The sequence below is a fragment of the Pipistrellus kuhlii genome, unplaced genomic scaffold (genome assembly GCF_014108245.1).
Source record: "Pipistrellus kuhlii isolate mPipKuh1 unplaced genomic scaffold, mPipKuh1.p scaffold_m20_p_7, whole genome shotgun sequence".
NCBI lineage: Eukaryota > Metazoa > Chordata > Mammalia > Chiroptera > Vespertilionidae > Pipistrellus > Pipistrellus kuhlii.
In genome coordinates this window covers 30,376,984-30,395,837 of record NW_023425573.1, presented here as the reverse complement: position 1 = coordinate 30,395,837, position 18,854 = coordinate 30,376,984, and the positions used below count along the sequence as shown (strand labels likewise).

Genomic DNA, 18,854 nt, shown 5'->3' with positions numbered 1-18,854 from the left:
CCCGTCCAGTTCCTGCGAGGGCGCGCGGGGGCTGCGCCAGGAGAGGGGGCACCTCGTCGAAGCTGGTATCGGTCCCCCACCTCCCCACCCAGCGCGCTTCGGTGGTGTCGGCGGTGATGTCACAGCCGGGACCCAGCCCCTCGGGCTCCATCTAACCCCATCCCCGAAGCGGCCGCGACGCCCGTCCTCTCCCCGCGCGACAAGCCAGCTGGCGGCCGGGCTCGGCGCCGCGCAGCCAACCAGCGCGCGGGAGGCGCGGGGCGGGGCGGGCGGGGGGCGCGCAGCCCGTCACGCGGTGCAGCCGTCACAGCGCCCGGGGCCGCCCGAGAGCAGCAGCAGCAGCAGCTCAGCGCTCGGGGACCCGCGCCCCTGCCCGTGCCCATGCCGGGCCGCCTCTGGTGAAGCCAGAGAGGTAAGACCGCCGCCCGCCGGGCTCCGGGGCCGCGCCAGGCATCCCGCACCTGCACCCCGCGTCCCGCACCAGCACCGATTGCCCCCGGTGCCCGAGTCCTGTTCGCGGCCATACCGCTGGCGCCGTGCGTCCCCTTCCCTCCCCCCATCCCTCCCCCGTCCCCGCGGAGAACAATGGGGCAAATGCAGGGCTGTCCATCCTTCATTCGAAGCCTCGCTGGGCCCTCTAGAGCGGCCCCCGCGCTGCGGCAGGACTCTCGGCTGGGATGGGCGAGGGTCGCCTGGGGAAGGGCGAGCGCCGCCGGCACACCCTCCCTCCCTTTCTCCCTCCCCGGCTCGAACCCCCTCTGGAGAGGAGCCAGAGAGCGGGGATGTGGCGCGGGCTGAGCCTGGACCAGCGGGGGCGGGGAGGGATGAAGAGGAGAGAAGACTGGGATGGAGGCACCGGGGAGGGGTGCGGCTGCAGCGGCCCGCCTCTGGGGGAGGGCATCCAGGGCGGGGGTAGCTGCCCTGGTTCCCAGGGCAGGGGAGGGCAGAGACGGGAGCCAAGAGCCACACAGGCGGCGGGCGGGGGCTGCTGCAGGGAGGCCCGGCCATAGGCCTGGTACACACCTCTGGAGCTGCCCATCATCCTACCCAACCGTGTCCCCCTTCCCAAGAGACCCCAGAAAGACCGATGGATGGGGAGAGGCCGCCGGCAGACGAGGCCTGCGTCTGCGCAGCCAGCGCCCCGTAACAGGTGTGGCCCGGCCGCGGGCGGGGAGGGGGTTGTGGGGCCGCGACATCTCGGCTGCGACGCTCCCCAGGGGCCGGGGCTCGGATGTCAGGGAGGAACGCGGTGGGGCAGACCCTCGAACTCCCCCTTTAAGCTGCCCATCCCGCTAACTCTCCCCCAAACCGAGGCACAGCCCTCCGGCTCCGGTAGGGGCGGGGACGGCACCCGGGGGTGGGGGTCCGCAGTGGGCGGGGCGCTCGGGGGGCGGAGGCCGCGGGCGCAGGGCCGGGAGGGGGAGGGGAGAGAGGGAATGCCAAGTCATGGGGCCTGCGGGCGCGGGCGCGACGTCACCCCCGCGCGGACCCGATGCGCGCCCCCGTTCCCTGGAACAGGGACATTTCCCTAGAGACCAGCGGACCCCTCCCCAAGCGGCTGTACGCCCCCACGGGGCTCTGGCTTTGTGGGATCAAAGGCCTGTTCGGGCTGGCGGGTGGGAGCTTGCGGCTTCGGAGAGGCGGAGCTGCAGTGGCCCCATCCTAACCCTGGGGACGCAGGCACCCGTTCCTGCACAAGGCACATCTGCTCTGCTCTCTCGGTCCCGCTCAGCTGGCGAAGGGGCGCTGCCAGGCCCACCTGGCCCATCCTCCTCTCCGCCTCTCCGTCTGAGAATGTAGCTTCCAGCTTGAAGGGAAGCTGTGGGGTCCAGTGTGGGGGCTGGGGCTGTACCTGCGGCGGCCATTTTGCAGGTGTGGCTGTGGGAGGAGGGTAGTCTGGTCTGGAGCAGGGGAGGCACCTGCAGTGGGGTGCAATGTTTGCAGTGCAGGGTGAGCATCTGAAGGCGGGCAGAATGTCCTCGGTGGGGTGTGGTCCACAGGGCAGTGAGGCTGGGATCAGGTGTGGAGTCAGGGTCCACTAACCCCAAGGTTGTCAGTGAGGGCCCCTGTAGGGACAGGCTTGCCTGCTGCCTGCTATATGTTCCCTCCTATCTCCCCACCCCCCTCCTCCCACCCCCACCCCCAATGCCCCACAGACTGTCCCTTGGGGCCTCCTGCTTCACCAGCCACAGCTAGGTGGACACTGAGGTTCTGCTCAAAACCCGGAGCTGGTGAAACTGGGGTTCATACTCAGACCCACGGGTGAGGGGTTCCGGACACCAGCCTCGCCCCTTCCTGTCCTCCCTGGTGTCACCACTGCTGACCCAGGGCTGACCGTGTCCTCTGGAGGCAGAGCAGGGAAATCTTCCCGGGGCTCTGTGGAGGGCCAGGTGGAGTTGTGGGAGGGACATGGGTGGAGGTGGAGGTGGGAGCCTTGGGGGCAGGGGAGAGCCTTCCTAGGCCACTCAGTTTGCTTGGGCCAGCCCAGGAAGGCAAGCTGGGTGTGGCAGGGCAGGGGATGCTTTGAAGGGGTCCTGGTACCACAGGATGGGGACATGGGTGCTGTAGAGAGGCTTCTAGCACTGGAAGCATGCCCTGGCCTTTAGGGGTGACTGACCAGGGCACATACACAGGAGGGCCTGCAGTGGACAGTGGCTGGTCCGGGTCACTTAGCAGCTAATGCCCCCAGGATGAGCACGTGGTTATCCTCCCGCCCAGCCCACTTAGGACAGGGCTCAGCACCCCGGCGGCTACTGGGAGCCCAGTGTGTCATCTCCACGGTGCCTCATGCCCAGGAGCATCTCGGACCGTACCCTGCTCCAAACCTGTCAGGGTGTCCAAGGGCACAGCCAGGCTGGTGGGCCAGTGACGTCCTCAGTTCTGTTTGTTCCCTTAGCTGACTGCCTCTGCCCACCTGGTTCTGCTCCCCCCCCCCCCCCCCAGGCATGCCCAGGGCTGGGGCAGAGGGCTCGGTGAGGCCTCTGCTCCACTGCCCCACCTAAACTAGCAAGCAGGCTTGCTGTTTGATTGCTGACAATGACCAGGTCGAGTTTAACTCCTGATCCTGGCTGCTGGCTGGGCTGAGGGATAGTGGATGGCCCCAGGCAACCCCATAGCCCCCAGCCCAGTGCCATCAGGACCCAATGAAGTAGCCATTGTGTTGGGTTCCTTGGAAGAGTGGAGGGCATAGTCAAGGTCAGCTGTCAGCTGAGGCTGAGCCTCCTGACCCCTCCCTGCCCCTCTCAGCCCCTCCTGGGGGCCTCAGTGCCCGCACCCACAACACCACCTCACACCTGCTTTCTCCCAAGTTCCCTTGGCTTAGCCTCCGAAGCTGAAGCTGAACCCCTTGTGGCCTGAGTACCACCCTGATCCTGACCCTCTGCCTGGGTGGCTGGGCTCCCTGCTCTCTAAAGCCTCCTCACCCTGGATTTAATCCTCTAATCCCCAGCTCCCTGGGGTGGGGAAGGGTACCCAGGGAGCTAAGGGGGGCATCTAAGGGGGTCAAGTCTGGACCCCACCTGCCCAGGTTCCCTGTTCTTACTCCTTCCCCTTCCCCACATGGCCCTTGGGGCTGGAGCAGCCACCCCATACACACACACACACACACACACACACGCACACTTGCACACTCACCTCACTACACATACCCACACAGGTTCCCTCACTGATTCCCACACACAGACACACGCAGAGTGAGCAGCCAGCTATGTCCATGTGAGGTTCTTAGAGCCCCTCAAAGGCTGCCACCACTTTGTAGCCCTCTCTGAGCACCCCAGGGTGTCAGCCTATCCCCTCTGCAGGAAGGAAAGGCATGGCATTTTCTGGGTGCAGATTCCAGTGTACACTTCATGTGAGTCCCTTGTTGATGCCGCTGGGACTCCACGAGGCAGGTGGTGTCCCTCCTTGGAGACTGAGGCTCCTGAGAAGGGTGTGCCTTGCCAAGGGGGGACCTGGGACTCTCCCCAGCTTCCTGTGATGTCCAGAGCTTTCTGCCCCCCCCCCCCCCCCCCCCCCCCCCCCCCCTGGTTCCCCGCCTCCACCTGCCCTAGCACACTCTCCCCCTCCCCCACGGCCCAGCACAGTGCTCCAGAACAGCAGGCGCTCAGTAAGTGCTGCTTCCAGGTTGAGCCTGTAGCTTTTTAACCCAAGTGGTCCATTTCCTGAGGGCCCAGGGCGAGCAGCTGCCACTCTGTAAGGGTGGAGTCCTCTTTGTGTCTCCCACTCAGGGCCTGCTGGTTCCTGAGGCAGCTGCCTCCCTTCCTCCGGGTCTCCTGAAATGCAGCTCTTGGTTTCCAGTGGAATGGCCCCAACTGCTCTTGCAGGCCCCACTCCCTGCAGACCCCCTCTTCCTTGAGCCAGTCTCTGGCTTTCCTCAGAGGGAGGCCTGGAGGGGTGTCAGGAGTCCTGGGTCCCAGTCCTGGCTCTCCGTTTCTTTCTCCGTTACCATCTCAGGGTGGCAAGGGGCAGGGCTGGACCATTAATGCCCAAGGCCATGGGGCAGTGGGCCCAGGCTTCCTTCCATGGGGCTATCATGGGGCTGAGGTAAGGGGGTCACTCGGCTGCCTGGTGTCATCCTCCACCTGCTTCTGGGGTCAGGGCCATGGTACCATGGCTGCGGTACCTGGTGCCTGGGAGGCAGCAGCTGCAGAGTGCAGTGGGCCAGGCCCAGATCAGAGGAGAAATCTTAGGGCCGTATCTATCCCCTTTGCTCCAGCTTCACAGTCAGGCACAGCATTCTTGGTGTTGCCTTTACCTGGATCTGAGCTGCCTTTTTCTTATATTGTACGCATTTCTTCCATCCTCATCTTCTGTCTCCCTCCCCTATACACACACACACACACACACACACACACACACACACACACATCCCGATCTCAGTCACACTCTTTCTTTCTGATGCCCACACCCTTGGAGTTCATCTCCATCCCTGAGCTGGAGTCTGTGTCTCAGCCCCCAGAGCTGCTTCTTTCTTGGTTTCCTGTCCTGTTTTGCTGGAGCACATCCTTGTGTGGCTTCCTAGAATGGGTGACGAGTCCTTGGCTGGGAAGTGTCTTTGCTCTGCCCTAATCTGGGTGGGTGGTTTGTTGGACAGCACTTATTTCTGGTAAGTAATTTCCCTGAGAAGTCTTTTTCAGTAACTCCTATTTCCTGTCTGGGATCTCTCAGGATCCCTTCTCTCTGAGGGGCTGTCTCCTGGGTGGGTCTGTGTCAGCTCTTTCCACTGAGGACCAGCTCTCTTCTCCCATCTGCCCACCTGCTCCTCCCTGCTCATCTTCTCTGCTGTCTTCCCAGAAATTTTTCTGGTCTTCTGTGTTCCTGCCCTTCCCCTCACATATTCTGTCTCCTTGTTTTTGTTCTATGCTCTGGACAATTTTTGGCCTTAATTTTTGAGTTCTCTTTTGGAATTTGGTGTTCAGCATTCACGTTTTGTCTCTGAGAGCTCCATCTTCCTTGTCTTGAACCTTCCCATTTCATAGCACCCTCTTCTTGTTTTGAAAGTGTAGTGTCTTCTTGAAGCATACTGAATATATTCAGAGGTCTGGGGTTTGTTCCTTGGTTTTGCTTTTGTCCCACGGTTTCTCTTTCCCTGGGGCTTGCTTTATGCTGGTTGTTCAGTCCTTCACTTTGAAGCTCTGTGCCCTGCTTGCACATGTGAAAGCCTTGGTCCATTCCAGTGAGGGAGGTTCATCAGGCTGGTGTCCCGTGATCTGAGTGGGGTTCCGTCGAGAACTCAGTGGGGTGTGCATTGGCAGGCCTGGCTTTAGGTGGAGCGGTGGGAGCTGGCTGCCCAGCTGTCCCCCCATACCAGAATGCGAGGCGCCAGCATGCACATCGAAGACTTCCTTCTTGCCAGACTGTTTTCCTCCATTTCTGGAGAGAAGAACCTCCAGCTGTTTGCCTGGACATTGGCAGCCTCTGGCCCTGTGAGGCTGGGCAGGGGGGTGGGGGTGGCTGTTCTAGGACACACTGCACCCAAGGTGTCCTTTTCAGCCTGCACCTCCTTGTCCAGCCTTGAGTCTGTGACCACCTAGTCATCACTCCTCGCACATGCCCCCCTCCTCAACAGCAGCCAGCAGCTTCCCCCACCAGGTCCCCAAAGAAACTCTCTCATCTCTTCTCAGAGTTCTCACCCCTCCTGGCAATGTTGGGGGGAACTTGCCCTTCCTCCTGCCCTCCAGCATGTGGTCACCCCAGTCCCCCACCTTCACACCCTTCTGCAGTTCCATTCTGGCTCATCCTGAGTTCTTGCTTCCCTTCATAATAAGACATCTCAAAAGAAGTTAAGTCTTTAAAAAAAAATACAGGATATGTTAATAAATGGTTAGCCATGTGCCCACCATCAACTTAGAAATAAAGCATTTCCCCTGCAGTGCTCACACCCACAGGCATCTCTGACCCGCCCAGGGAGCAGGGTCTGGCATTACCCCATCTTTCAGCCCTGGGAAGGTTCTGTCCATCACTGACTTACAGGAGGGCCACTTGGATGTCCTGGTAGCATCCAGGTCTTAGACCCCAGCCTAGAGGTTCATCAGTGCCTCGACTTTGGTACCCAGTGCCCTCAGAATTCCATTATCTGCCCCCGGGCTCTCGGTCGGTAGAATTACCTGATACCTTGTGAGCTGTATAGTTCACTGGGTATCAGATTGTCTGCATCTGTCTGAACCATGATTTTGAGATTCTAAGGATCCACAAATGACTCCATTTCCTTCATTTTCACACCTGGACAGCCACTTTGTGACCAGACCATGGGGGAATGTCCAGTCTCTGGTGGGTGGGGGCTTTAACATATGACTTTGTGGGGACATTCAGTTCACAGCACCAGTTGTCTCAGCATCACTGGTTTAATAGTTCTTCCTCGTCTCATTGCCTTGTAAAGTCACATTTTTCAGGTAGCAGAAGGGCTGTGTCTATGTGGGCTTTCTGATGTCCCTTCTGTGACTTTGGTGATTTCCCACCTTGTTCCAACCACCTATCTTAATTACTCTAGCTTTATATTAATACGATATCAGTAGGGCATGTTGCCCTCTATCCTCTTGTATTTCAAATTTAAATTTGTTATTGGTGTTCTTAGCATCTTACTCTTCCATATACATTTTTATTTTATTATTTTTTAAAAATATATTTTATTGATTTTTTTTTTACAAAGAGGGAGAGGGAGAGAGAGTTAGAAACATCAATCAGCTGCCTCCTGTGCCCGCAACCAAGTGCATGCCCTTGACTGGAATCAAACCTGGGACCCTTGAGTCCACAGGACTTCCATATACATTTTTAGAAGCAATTTGTCAAGTTTCATAAATAACGTGATGAAAATTTCATTTGCAATTATGTTTAAATTTTGAATCCATTTGGGTGAAAAATAAGATATTGAAATTTTTTCCCCCCATGAACAGGTTATAATTCTTTACTTAGATTTTCTATAATAATTTTTTTAAGTTTAAGATTTTATTCATAAAAGTCTTCTGTGACATTTATTTCCATAAAGGTATTTTATACTTTTGGTTATTTTTAAAATGGTACCTTAATATATATTTTTTTAACACTGTCTCTTGTATATACCAACGTGGTTGGTTTCTAGCAACTTTGCTGAAAATATTTGTTTGTGGATGTTCTTGATTTCTATGCAGATAAGTAAATAGTCTACAAATAATAACAATTTGGCTTCTTACTTTCCAACCCATAATTTTATCATTGTTATTTCTTTTTCTTGCCTTATCACTGGCTATAGTGCTAAATAGAAGTGGTGATAGCAGACATTTCACACTTGAGTTTAAAGGAAATGTTCCTAATACTTCACCATTAAGTGTGATGTTAGGGTAGTTTTTTTAGTAGATGCCTCTTATAAGATTAAAAATGTTTTATTTTATTCTCATATTGCTCAGAGTTTTATCATAAACGAGTTAGGAAAATTGAGTGCTTCTTTAGTACTTATTGGAAATCTCAATTGGATTTCCCCCCTTAATATGATATGTGGTGAATTACATTTAATAGCTATACTAACACTCAGCCATACATTATGTTACCATACTGATACTCTTGGAATAAGCCTGCTGCATTATCTTTTTTTTTTCTTTTTCCTACCTGACTTTCCTGCATCTGTGTATTTATGTTCATCAGTGAAATTGGTCATTTCTCAACTTTTCTTTGTCTAATTTGCTACCAAGGTCATATTAGCCTCAGTGAATGATGGGACATAATTTCTGTCTCCTTCTTTTTCTTGTTCCCTTAAAGAATTTGTGTAAGATTACCCGTTTTCTTTTTTTGTTTGTTTGTTTTCTAATGTAGGGTAGAACTTTCCTATAAAAAATGTCTGAGTCTGCTGTTTTACTTGATGGTTATATTTTTAAATTGTTGAATCAATTTCTTTAATGGTTGTAGTTCCTACTGACTCATTTTTTTTCTCCTAGTTATAGGTCACCTGATTCTACACATTTCTATATAATGGAATATCTGAATTATGCTTTCTTCCTATAAAATATGTTGGCTTTGTTTTGTCAAGCAGATAAATTGCTTGGGGACTAATTTGATACTTTCAAACCTGACTTTAAGCTTTTCTAGGGTCAGTCTGGAGTAGATATCACTCCAGGGGTGGTTAACCCCAGAGGATGAGTTCTTTGGGTTGCCTACTGAATGTCTGGGTGGAGGGATCAAGAAAACTCACTATTCTGGCTGGTAGAAGCTCAATGTCTTTTCACTGTGTGTGAGCTCTGGGTTTATGTATTCTTTGCCTGGACCACATGGGCATGGACTAGTATTGTACAGACTCATGTGCACATTTCTGGAGCTCCATTACTGAGCAACTCTTTCCAGAACTCTGACCCACAACTCCAGCTGCCTCGACCTGCCCTGTGCGGAGCCGGCACAGCCATGGATGAACCTGAGGGGGCGCGGTGAAGGATTTAGAAAAGACAGACAAGAAAAAAAAAGCTAAGTCTAGGTGGGATGCTGCTTCTTTAATGGAGAGACAGCGTCATGGCCTGCAAGCCGAATCTTTATTTTATAGTCAGATTCTACCAGGCAAAGTGAGGGCGTGATTACAACGTTTTCATGGGTTGCGAATCTACTCAATTACATGCACCTAATCAAGCTTTGCTTACTTGCTGCACCTCCCGCAGCCCATATCACTCAACCACGTGGGTCCACAGGTTTGGGCCTTAAGGTCAAGCTTACAATTACAGCCTTTGGCTGTCATTCTGCTGGAGCTTGCACCTGGCTTTGCCACGAGAGGATCGTGCCCTCTCAATAGTCCCAGGCTTGAATCTGTCCAAACGTTGTAGTTGCTCTCCAGACTGCCTGAATTCTGACCCCCATCTCCCCAACTCATAAAGTCACTAAGAAGTTTGAGGGATTGTAGGGCTCACTTCATATGGTTCCCTTCTCTCAGTGATCACTGTCCTAACCTGCCTGTTGTACAGTGTCTGGAAACCGTTGTTTTCGTATGCTTGTCCAGTTTGCTAATTGTTTGCAGTGGCTGCCAGAGGTGTGGCCAGTCCTGTTCTCATCATCTACCACTAATCTTACTCATAACTCCAGAATTTCTCCTGTTGTGCATTAGATGTTTATTTTAAATTTCTCAATATTTGGGTTTTTCATTATTTTTTATTGATTTTTAGTAGAATTGTGTTCAAGTACATGATACATTTGATCTAGTCATTGATACTTATTAGGATGTACTTTATGGTTTACTACATGGTAAAATTTGTAAATGGTCCATACATGTTAGAAAATAATGTTTCTCTAATTTTTGAGAACAAGAGAGCACATACTGGTCCATGATTATTATGTTGTTCAAATCTTCCACACCTTAGCTGTGTGGCTGATCCGTCAGTTACTGAGAGATAAGTTTAAGTTCCTGTTGTGCTAAATTAGTGAATTCTTTCATGTGGCACGAGTCTTAACCTTACTTTTATGTTCTCATCATTTTGACTCTCTGGGGACCAGAATTCTAGGTAATTTTTTCTGACATATAATCCAGTTCATTAATTCTCTGTTCAGTTCCATTTAATTTATTGATTAACATGTCTGCTAAGTTTTAAAATTAAATGATTACCGTATTTTTCGGACCATAAGACGCACTTTTTTCCCCCCAGAAGTGGGGGGGAAAAGTCCCTGCGTCTTATGGTCCAAATATAGCCTACACATACACTTTTAAAAAAAAGTTTTTTTACTTGCCCAGCTCTGTGTGGTCTCTGAGTGCTTGCCCGGCTCTAAAATGGTTCTAAATGCTGCTGTTTACTTTACAGGGTTGATTACATGTGTTTATGACTGTGATGTTGGGTTTTAATGCACATAAAATATTTTAGGACACTATTTGTTTCAGAATCTTTTTTTCTTCATTTCCCTTCTCTAAAAACTGGTGTGTCTTATGGTCCGGAGCGTCTTATGGTCCGGAGCGTCTTATGGTCCGGAGCGTCTTATGGTCCGAAAAATACGGTACATTTTTATTTCTAAAGGTTATGCATGGTTACCCCCTTCCCCCATATTTAACCCCATTATTTCCCCTTCCTGCTTATTTCTGTAAACATTTTAGGCATACTCATTCTATAACCAATTCCAATATCTGCAGTCCATGAGGATCTCATCCTGATTGTCTTTTCCTTCTTTCCCCTTTGGCTCTTGCTGGCGGTGCATTGCTCCTTTGGTGTTTGGTAACATTTGACTGTGAGCTCACATTTGACTGATCTTCATCTCTGGGAGTATTGGGGACCCGAGGGGAGGAAGCTACTTCCAATATTTCCAAGGAGGATTTGTATTTGCTTTGCAAGGTGCTTTGGGTGCAAACACCTGAGACCATTGTCAAAATGAAACCCAAACTCATACAACAACAGGTTGGTGGCCTCAAATTCTCAAAACACACTGGCTTTTTCTCCACCTGGAGCTGAGTCATTGAGATGAATTCTCTCGTGTCCCTTAGGGGGAAGGTGGCTTTCCCCGACCTCCCACTGTAGCCTTGGAGGATGCAACTTCCTGTGGTGATGTGGCTCCAAACCCAACTTGCATGTGTTTCGCCCATTCCCCACCCAGCAGGTGAAACTCAATTGTCTGCATTTCAGGTGTCAGCAAATGCCTGCACTTCCTTCCAGATGGGCTTGCAGCTTTAATTTCGGCTCCTCCTTCCTTTCCCCCCCACATTTCCTCAGATGTTTCCTCGTTTTATTCTTATGTGCATTATCCACCCCCAAGTTTCCAGGTGATTTCCAATGGGGTAGGGTGTCTCACCCATCGTTTGCCAGAAGTACAAGTCTCTCATTCATCTTTTTTTCCTATCAGTTGAGAGATATTAATATTGAGCAAACTGATGTTTGTTTTCACATATACCAGTGTGTGTCCACCAAAACGAACTCTTTCAAATAATTTATTTACCTGAACCATTTGGTAATTACTTTAAAAATAATTCTTAGGCCGAAACCGGTTTGGCTCAATGGATAGAGCGTTGGCTTGGGGACTGAAGGGTCCCGGGTTTGATTCTGGTCAAGGGCATGTACCTTGGTTGCGGGCACATCCCCAGTAGGGGGTGTGCAAGAGGCAGCTGATCAATGACTCTCTCATCGATGTTTCTAACTCTCTATCTCTCTCCCTTCCTCTCTGTAAAAAAATCAATAAAATATATTAAAAATAAAAATAAAAGATCTGTCCAAGAGATTAGAAAAAAAAATAATAATTCTTAGGTTAAATATGAAGGCGCAAGTCAAGAGGACTTGTCCAAAGTTAGATTCCTGAGGCTTCTCCCCCACTGCTCCTTCTCCACCTCTTTTCCTCTTTCTCATCCTCCTTTCTGTCAATCTCATCCATTCCTGTGACTTAAAGAGTCAGTGCTCACAGTGACTGATCCATTTTTTCACACCCCCTCCCCCTTCAAATGCACACATCCAAGGCCCTCTGAATATCTCCAGCTCCCCAATGCTGCTGACACCCGGGTAAGGGTGAACTGGCTTGGCGGAGTTTGGGCTGCTGGGTCACGCCCACCAGGTCCTTCTCAAGGTGAACCTTCCGGTTCTGAAACTCCCTGAGGGAAGTGGGGATCTGGATGGACCTGTGAATAAGGAGACCCCCCTGTCCCCTCACCATGCTTTGAAAGTGTCTATTTCTGGCTTTAGTTGCATTTCACTGTGTTGACATGTTGGATCTTTAACATTCAGTTCAATAATTTCTAATATCCTGTGAGGGTTTTTTTGTTTGTTTGTTTGTTTGTTTGTTTTGTGTTTTTTTTTTGACCCAAGGGTTATTTAGAATTGTATGGCTTAATGTTCAAACAATGGAGGGGTTTTGTGGGGTTTTTTTTTTTTTTTTTTTTTTTTTGTATTGATGTATAGCTTAATTCTGCTATGATCAGAGAACATACTAATATGTCTTAAGGTTTTAATTTTAAATGGAAATTTGTTAAAGTTTGTTTTATGACCATCCTATGGCTAATTTTAATAAATGCTCTATGTACATTTTAAAAGAATGTGTATGATATGTGTCCTTCTCAGTACCTGATAGAATAAGCACACAATTTTTTTTTTTCAATCTCTCTGTGTCTTTTTATTTAAAGGTATCTCCTGTCAACAGAATATAATTTTTAAAAATCTGTCCTGACAATTGTATTGTTTTTTTTTTGTTTTGTTTTTTAAATATATTTTATTGATTTTGTACAGAGAGGAAGGGAGAGAGAGAGAGAGTTAGAAACATTGATTAGAGAGAGTCATCAATCAGCTGCCTCTTGCACACCCCCTACTGGGGATATGCCCGCAACCAAGGTACATGCCCTTGACCGGAATCTAACCCGGGACCTTTCAGTCCCCAAGCCGACGCTCTATCCATTGAGCCAAACTGGTCCCGGCTGACAATTGTATTGTTTTACTTGTGGTATTTAGGCCATACTAATTGAATTGGGCTTTTAGCTACAGTCTTAAATGTCAGTTTTCGTTTGAGCTAACTTTCCTTTGCTCTGTTTTCCTCCTTAATTGCATTCTATTGGGTTAATAAAAATATTTGAAATTTATTTATCTTGCTAATAACTTGTTAGTTATACATTCTTTTTTGTTTTAGTTTTTTTTTTTTTAAATAATTAACCTAGCAATTGAAACAGGTATCCTTGACAATCTAATAGAAAGTATTACTTTTCTACTTTCCCGATAAGGTTGAGACCTTAGAACCTCGTCTTTGGCTTCCTTCATTTCTGTTGAGTGTCAATCTGACTTTGTTTCTTTGTTCTGTAAAAGGCCCACGAAATCATATTGTCTGGTCCTGCCAAGGCATTTGACCAAATATGTAGGCTAATTTTTAAGTTGATAGTTTTGTAGGCATACAAATGATGTTATAAGTATCCAAACGGCCCTTGGTAGAAAAAAAGGTTCCCACCCCTGCATTACAGGTTGTATATTCTTTTTTTCTCTGTCTGCTTTTAAGATATTTCTCTTCATCTTTGGTATCAGCAGTCTTATTATGCTCTGGCTTGGTGTAGTTTTCTTTGTATTTATCTTCCTTTGTGTTTGCACAGCTTCTCGAAGATGGATTGAGAAGCTTCAGCAGTTTTAGACAATAAATGGCCATTATCTTTCTAAGTATTGCTTTCCCCGATTCAATCTCTTCTCTTTTTATGATCCAGTTACGTGCATATTGGACCATTTTACTGTGTCCCAGATTTCTCTCTCATTTCTATATTTTTCATTCTTTTTTCCGTGTTCTTTAACTTTCTAATGACCTGTCATCCAGTTCATAAACAGTCTTTCTCGTCTAATCTCTTGAGTTCTCTTTTTGTAAAAAAAAAAAATTATATATATATATATATATATATATATATATATATATATATATATATATAAAGGGTTTTTTTTTTTAATTGATAGTTAGAGATATCGGGAGAGAGAAGGGAAGGGAGATGGAGAGAGAAAAACATCGATATGAGAGCAGAACATCCATGGGCTGCCTCCTGTATACCCTCTACCAGGGATCGAGCCTGCAACCGGGACATGTGCTATGACCTGGAATTGAACCAGCAACCTTTAATTGCGTGGGACACCACCCATCCAACCAGACAGGACATCTCTTGAGTTCTTAATTTTAGTTATTGTGTTTTCAGTTTTTACAATAGAATTTCCATTTGATTCTTTTTAAAAAAATATATTTTCAAATCCTCTTGCTAATAAATCCTCTATTTTCCCATGTATTTTCTTCATCATTTTTTCCTCTCATTTTGAACATATAAGTCATGGTTATTATTATATTTTTTAATATATTTTATTGATTTTTTACAGAGAGGAAGGGAGAGAGATAGAGAGCTAGAAACGTCAATGAGAGAGAAACATCGACCAGCTGCCTCTTGCACACCCCGGGGGGTGTGCCCGCAACCAATGTACATGCCCTTGACCGGAATCGACCCTGGGACCTTTCAGTCCGCAGACCGACGCTCTACCTCTGAGCCAAACCGGTTTCAGCAAGTCATGGTTATTTTAAAGTCCTCAGATAGCTCCTGGGTCTGGGTCATGTGTAGGTATGTTTCTTTTTTCTCTTTGTGTTTTTCTTTGCTTTCCCCCCCTCCCCCCACCTCCCAGTTTGTTTTGAATCATATAGTCCTGTCACTTTTCATGCCTTGTAATTTTTACTGTAAGGTCAGACATTACCTATTAAAACACTGCAAAGTTCCCAGGTGGTATTCCTTTTCTCTTCCAGGAAAACAGAGTTGAGGGTTGTCTCTAAATCAGTCAGAGACGGCTGAGTCAGGGCGCCTCTGCAGTTTGGATATGGCTTCTCTTACCTATGGTTCCGCCCTGCTTTTAGATTCTGTGCCTCCCAGGGCTTTCAAATCTGGCCTGGTGTGATCACGAGGGCCCCTCCTCCACTGGATCCTGAGCTCTGATCTTTTCTTCTTAGCACCCGAGACCATGGAAGACAACTCTTTGATTTTCAGAGGTTTTCTGCTTGAGTATTTAAATTTCTACTCATACCTTCTGAGCTTGGCACGTGTTTTAAGGGGAGAACTGGACATTTGTTTGGCTCCATTCTCTACTGCTTCCTCCTGGGATCTTGGCCTCTCAAGTTTGTTTCTCTCGACCAAAGGCCCTGCAGCTTCTTCCATCCCTCAGCAACGGGCTCTCTGCCTGGGAAGACTGCAGATTCCCAGCCTTTCGCCTGGTGACCGGAATGCAAATACGCTCCCAGGGAAAGTGCTGGGAATGTCAAGTCATCTCCTGCCCTGGCAGTCCTCTGTCTCCGGAATCTTGGCTTGCTACTCTGCATGGCTTCAATAGCTCATTGACTCCTCAAAACAGATTTAAATTTTTTATTCAGCTTCTCTAGTTGCTCTTGATCCTTGGCCAGAGGTCCCCACCCTGTCCCCACAGAGAGAAGGCTGGGACACCGCTGGAAGGTGTCTTTGGGGCAGATTCTCCTGAGGGTTCTGATGACATGAAGGGAGGGTGAGGCAGAAGATTCCCTTTCAGGCTCAGCCTGGGCAGCGGGGAGCTCGGGTAGTGTAAGGCCTGGTCCTCAGCAGTGGCAGCTTTGGTGAAAGGATTTCCTTACCTTTGTGAGTCCCATGAATCGCCTTCCCACCAGGTGGGGGTTGAAGCTCTGCACTGGTCCCAGCATCATGGGGCATCCCTCATGTCTGTGACTGTGCTGTTGTCCACAAGCGACAACGATGCCGTGCCTCCCGTCCCCTCACCTCCCCAGAGCCTCCCAAGTGCCCCTTCTCTAGCCCTGCCCTGATCTGGGCACATGGGGACTTGACCACAGTCTACTGTAATGGATGAAGCTCACCCTTCCCTCGCTGGAATTCAAGACCTACTGAAGTCACCCGGTGACACCTGGTACAAGACAAGGGCTGCTACCCATAGGAGCGCCTGCCCACCTCAGCCTGCCCCTCAGCCCAGGGTTCTCTCTGGGTGCCTCAGTCGGGCACTGTCCTACCTGTAGGCCAGGCAGTGGGTGCCCTGGGGCCATGCCTCTGCAGGGGGAAGGATGGGGTGTCATGTGGGACCCCCTCACCAAGCCCAGAACTTGCTAACCCCCTGAGTCCCATCTCCATGGCCTGGGACACTCCCACAGGGAAGACCTGGTCCCGCTTCCCCTCCTGTCTGGTCTGAGTCTTGAGACGGGCACTGCTTTGTCCATTCACCTCTGACCTGTGGGCTTTGGCGCCCAGGTACTGTCCTCTCGAACGGCACAGACCTGGCGCAGAGCCCACCACAGGCCTGTGTCCTTAAGGGGAGTTGCTTCCTCAGTGGGAGTGAAGGTGACCTTCAAGTGGATGTGAAGTTCACCTTCACACTCACTGGGAGTGTCACAGAGCAGGCCGCACTGCCGCAGCTCACTTCCCAGCACCATCACTGATTCATGTCTGTGGTAAATTTTCTTGCTGAGGATATTAATTATAAGGTATTTAAAAATATTTTTTTCTCTTTCTGCTGTGTGCCTTTTTTTGTTTGTGCTAGTCTCTGCATTTCTTGCTAGAGGGTGTGGTCCCAGTCAGTTTCCCCAGCTCAGCACCCTGCCCTCTCCCATGACAGCCAGCACACTGGGTGCGCAGCAGTATCCGGAGTAGCTGGGGTCCCACTGCTGGACATTTGGGTGCAGTTCACACCTCTTTTTAGTATGTGCTTCACACCCACCCTCATCTGGTGCTCAGACCCCGTCCCTAGGATGGACAGAGCCTTTGGCATCTGCCTGGTGGGGGGCAGAGTTTTGGATATTCACAGGATGGGGGTGGGGTTCTGGGGGCCTTCATTAGTCTGCTAGGGCTGCTGTAACAAAGTACCACCAATGGTGTATCTTAGACAGCAAAAATTCATTGTCTCACAGTCTGGGGCCTGGAAGTACAAAATCAAGGTATCTGTAGGACTGGTTCCTCCTGAGGCTGGAGGGAGAATGGGTCCCAGGACTCCCAGATCCTGGTGGCTACAGTCAATCTTTGGTCTTTCTGGGCTTGTGGACACATCACCATCTCTGCCTCCGTCTTCACAGGACATCCTCCCTGCAAGTGTCTGTGTCCAAATGTTCCTTATTATGAGGACACCAGTTATATCTGTAAGGACCCTAATTCCAAATAAGGCCAGGTTCTGAGGTCCTGGGGGTTAGGGCTCCCACATGTGAGTTTGGAGGACATATTGTAATTCAACCCACAACAGGTCTAATGGTCTCTCCAGTGACTTTCCATAAACGTGTGTTTTTGGTGCCGCCCAGACACTGGCCTTCAGGAGAACCTGGAGTCTTTCTGGGTCCCACAGCAAAGTGGCTGTTTCTTGCTAGGCTTCACGCATCCCATTGACTTCCTTTTCTAAAACTCATAGTGTTTCCCCCCTGCAGCTGCCCCTCCAATCCTGTCCTGTGGCCTGGGACTCGGTGCAGGTGTCACTCAGGATTTGGTGGGAAATGGGTTCAATTGCCAACCAGAGGTGGGCAGGTGCTTCTGTGGGTAGCAGCCCTTGTTCTGCCCTTTTAGCTATTGTTTCCAGTTTATGTCTCCCTTTTTTCCCAAGGTGTCTTCTGCTCTCACCGAGGCTCTTGCCACTGCCAGGAGTGACCCACGAAGGCTGCAGAGATGGCCGGGGCCTCAGTGAAGGTGGCGGTGCGCGTCCGCCCCTTCAATTCCCGGGAAATGAGCCGTGACTCCAAGTGCATCATCCAGATGTCCGGAAGCACCACCAGTGAGTATTGGCTGCGATGGGATAGTTGGCTGCCGCTGGTGCTAGGCTATGGGTCCTGTCTCCTGGCCAGAGGTAGCAGCCGATCTGGCCTGGCTCGCTCCTTGTTCACACGTGTGTAGGTTTCCTGGGGCTGCAGTAACAGATAACCACAAACTGTGTAGTTGAAAACTGCATTCTCTCATAGTTCTGAAGGCCAGGCTCCGAAATCCAAGTATTGATGGGCTGGTGTGTCCATGTCATTATGTGGCCTCCTTATGGGGACAGCAATCAATGAATTTCGCACCCACCCCACTCCACTGTGACCTCATCTTCACCACTAATCACATCTGCAAACACCCTGTTTCCAAATAAGGCCACATTCTGAGGTCCAGGGGGGACGTGAATTTTAGGGGACACCATTCCACCCATGGTTACTGATTCCTTGTCTTGCTTCAGTGGCCCCAGGTTCATAAATGGTTTTCCTTTTTCTATGCTTTTGCTGTGTTTGTAATTGTAAATCATCTCAGAACCTTCCGAGAAGTGGGAGACCTGGAGTCAGCATCGTGAGTAGGAGATTGGAAGAGAGGCAAATTCAAGAAGGTTAGAAAGGCAGACATGCCCTGAGGGGTCCTTAGCACACCAGTCCGGCTGCTGAGGGGGAGAGAGGATGCCTCCCAGACCCCCCTGGCTCCATTGTCACACTCATTTGTAGTGAGTTGCTGCTTGGATGCGGAGGTGGGTAGAGCTCACTGTCTGAGCAGAAGCCCTCTTTGCCCATGTGGACACTGGTAGTTGCCTCTGTCAACCTGTGCAGTCTCAATGCCTAACTCATTTGCCATCACTGTTCTAGAATATTCTAGGCTGCAAACAGAGCAGCACCGGTCATGGAAGAGCACAGAAGGGAGCATGGCTATGGCCCAGCAGGTGCACACACTCTGCAGGCCTCTGCATTAGAGAGTGGTTGGAGACACATGATGTGGGAGGCTGGCAGGACCCTGGGCAGCAGGGCAGCCAAAGGCCCGGGGCAGCAACTTAGCCAAGGGCACAGGGACAGCAGCTAAAAGCCTGGGGCCTGCTGTCAGTGGCTGGCCCCAGGCCGATGTGCCCCGGCACTTCCTGATCGAACAATCTGGTACAGCTCGGAGGACGTGAGCTGCTTTCACCCTGGAGGCCAAGATGGGCTTTTCACTGGCAGAGGTCACAGAGGTGACCCACATTGCTGTCCCGGAAGCCCCACAGGAATGAGGA

At 50.1% G+C, this 18,854-nt stretch overlaps 1 protein-coding gene across 33 annotated transcripts in view; it reads left to right on the top strand.

The window, feature by feature from the left end:
- The first annotated feature begins 233 nt into the window (after positions 1-233).
- KIF1A (kinesin family member 1A) overlaps positions 234-18,854 on the top strand; it is a 72,836-nt gene continuing 54,215 nt past the window's right edge. For 32 of the 33 annotated variants that reach the window (XM_036422421.2, XM_036422419.2, XM_036422417.2 and 29 more), the window contains exons 1-2: positions 286-412; positions 17,460-17,627. In XM_036422421.2, the coding sequence (XP_036278314.1) occupies positions 17,522-17,627 (106 nt within the window). In that variant the 5' untranslated portion in view covers positions 286-412; positions 17,460-17,521. Of the gene's footprint in view, positions 413-17,459; positions 17,628-18,854 lie in introns of all 33 variants that reach the window. The other variant, XM_036422388.2, reaches the window with a different exon arrangement.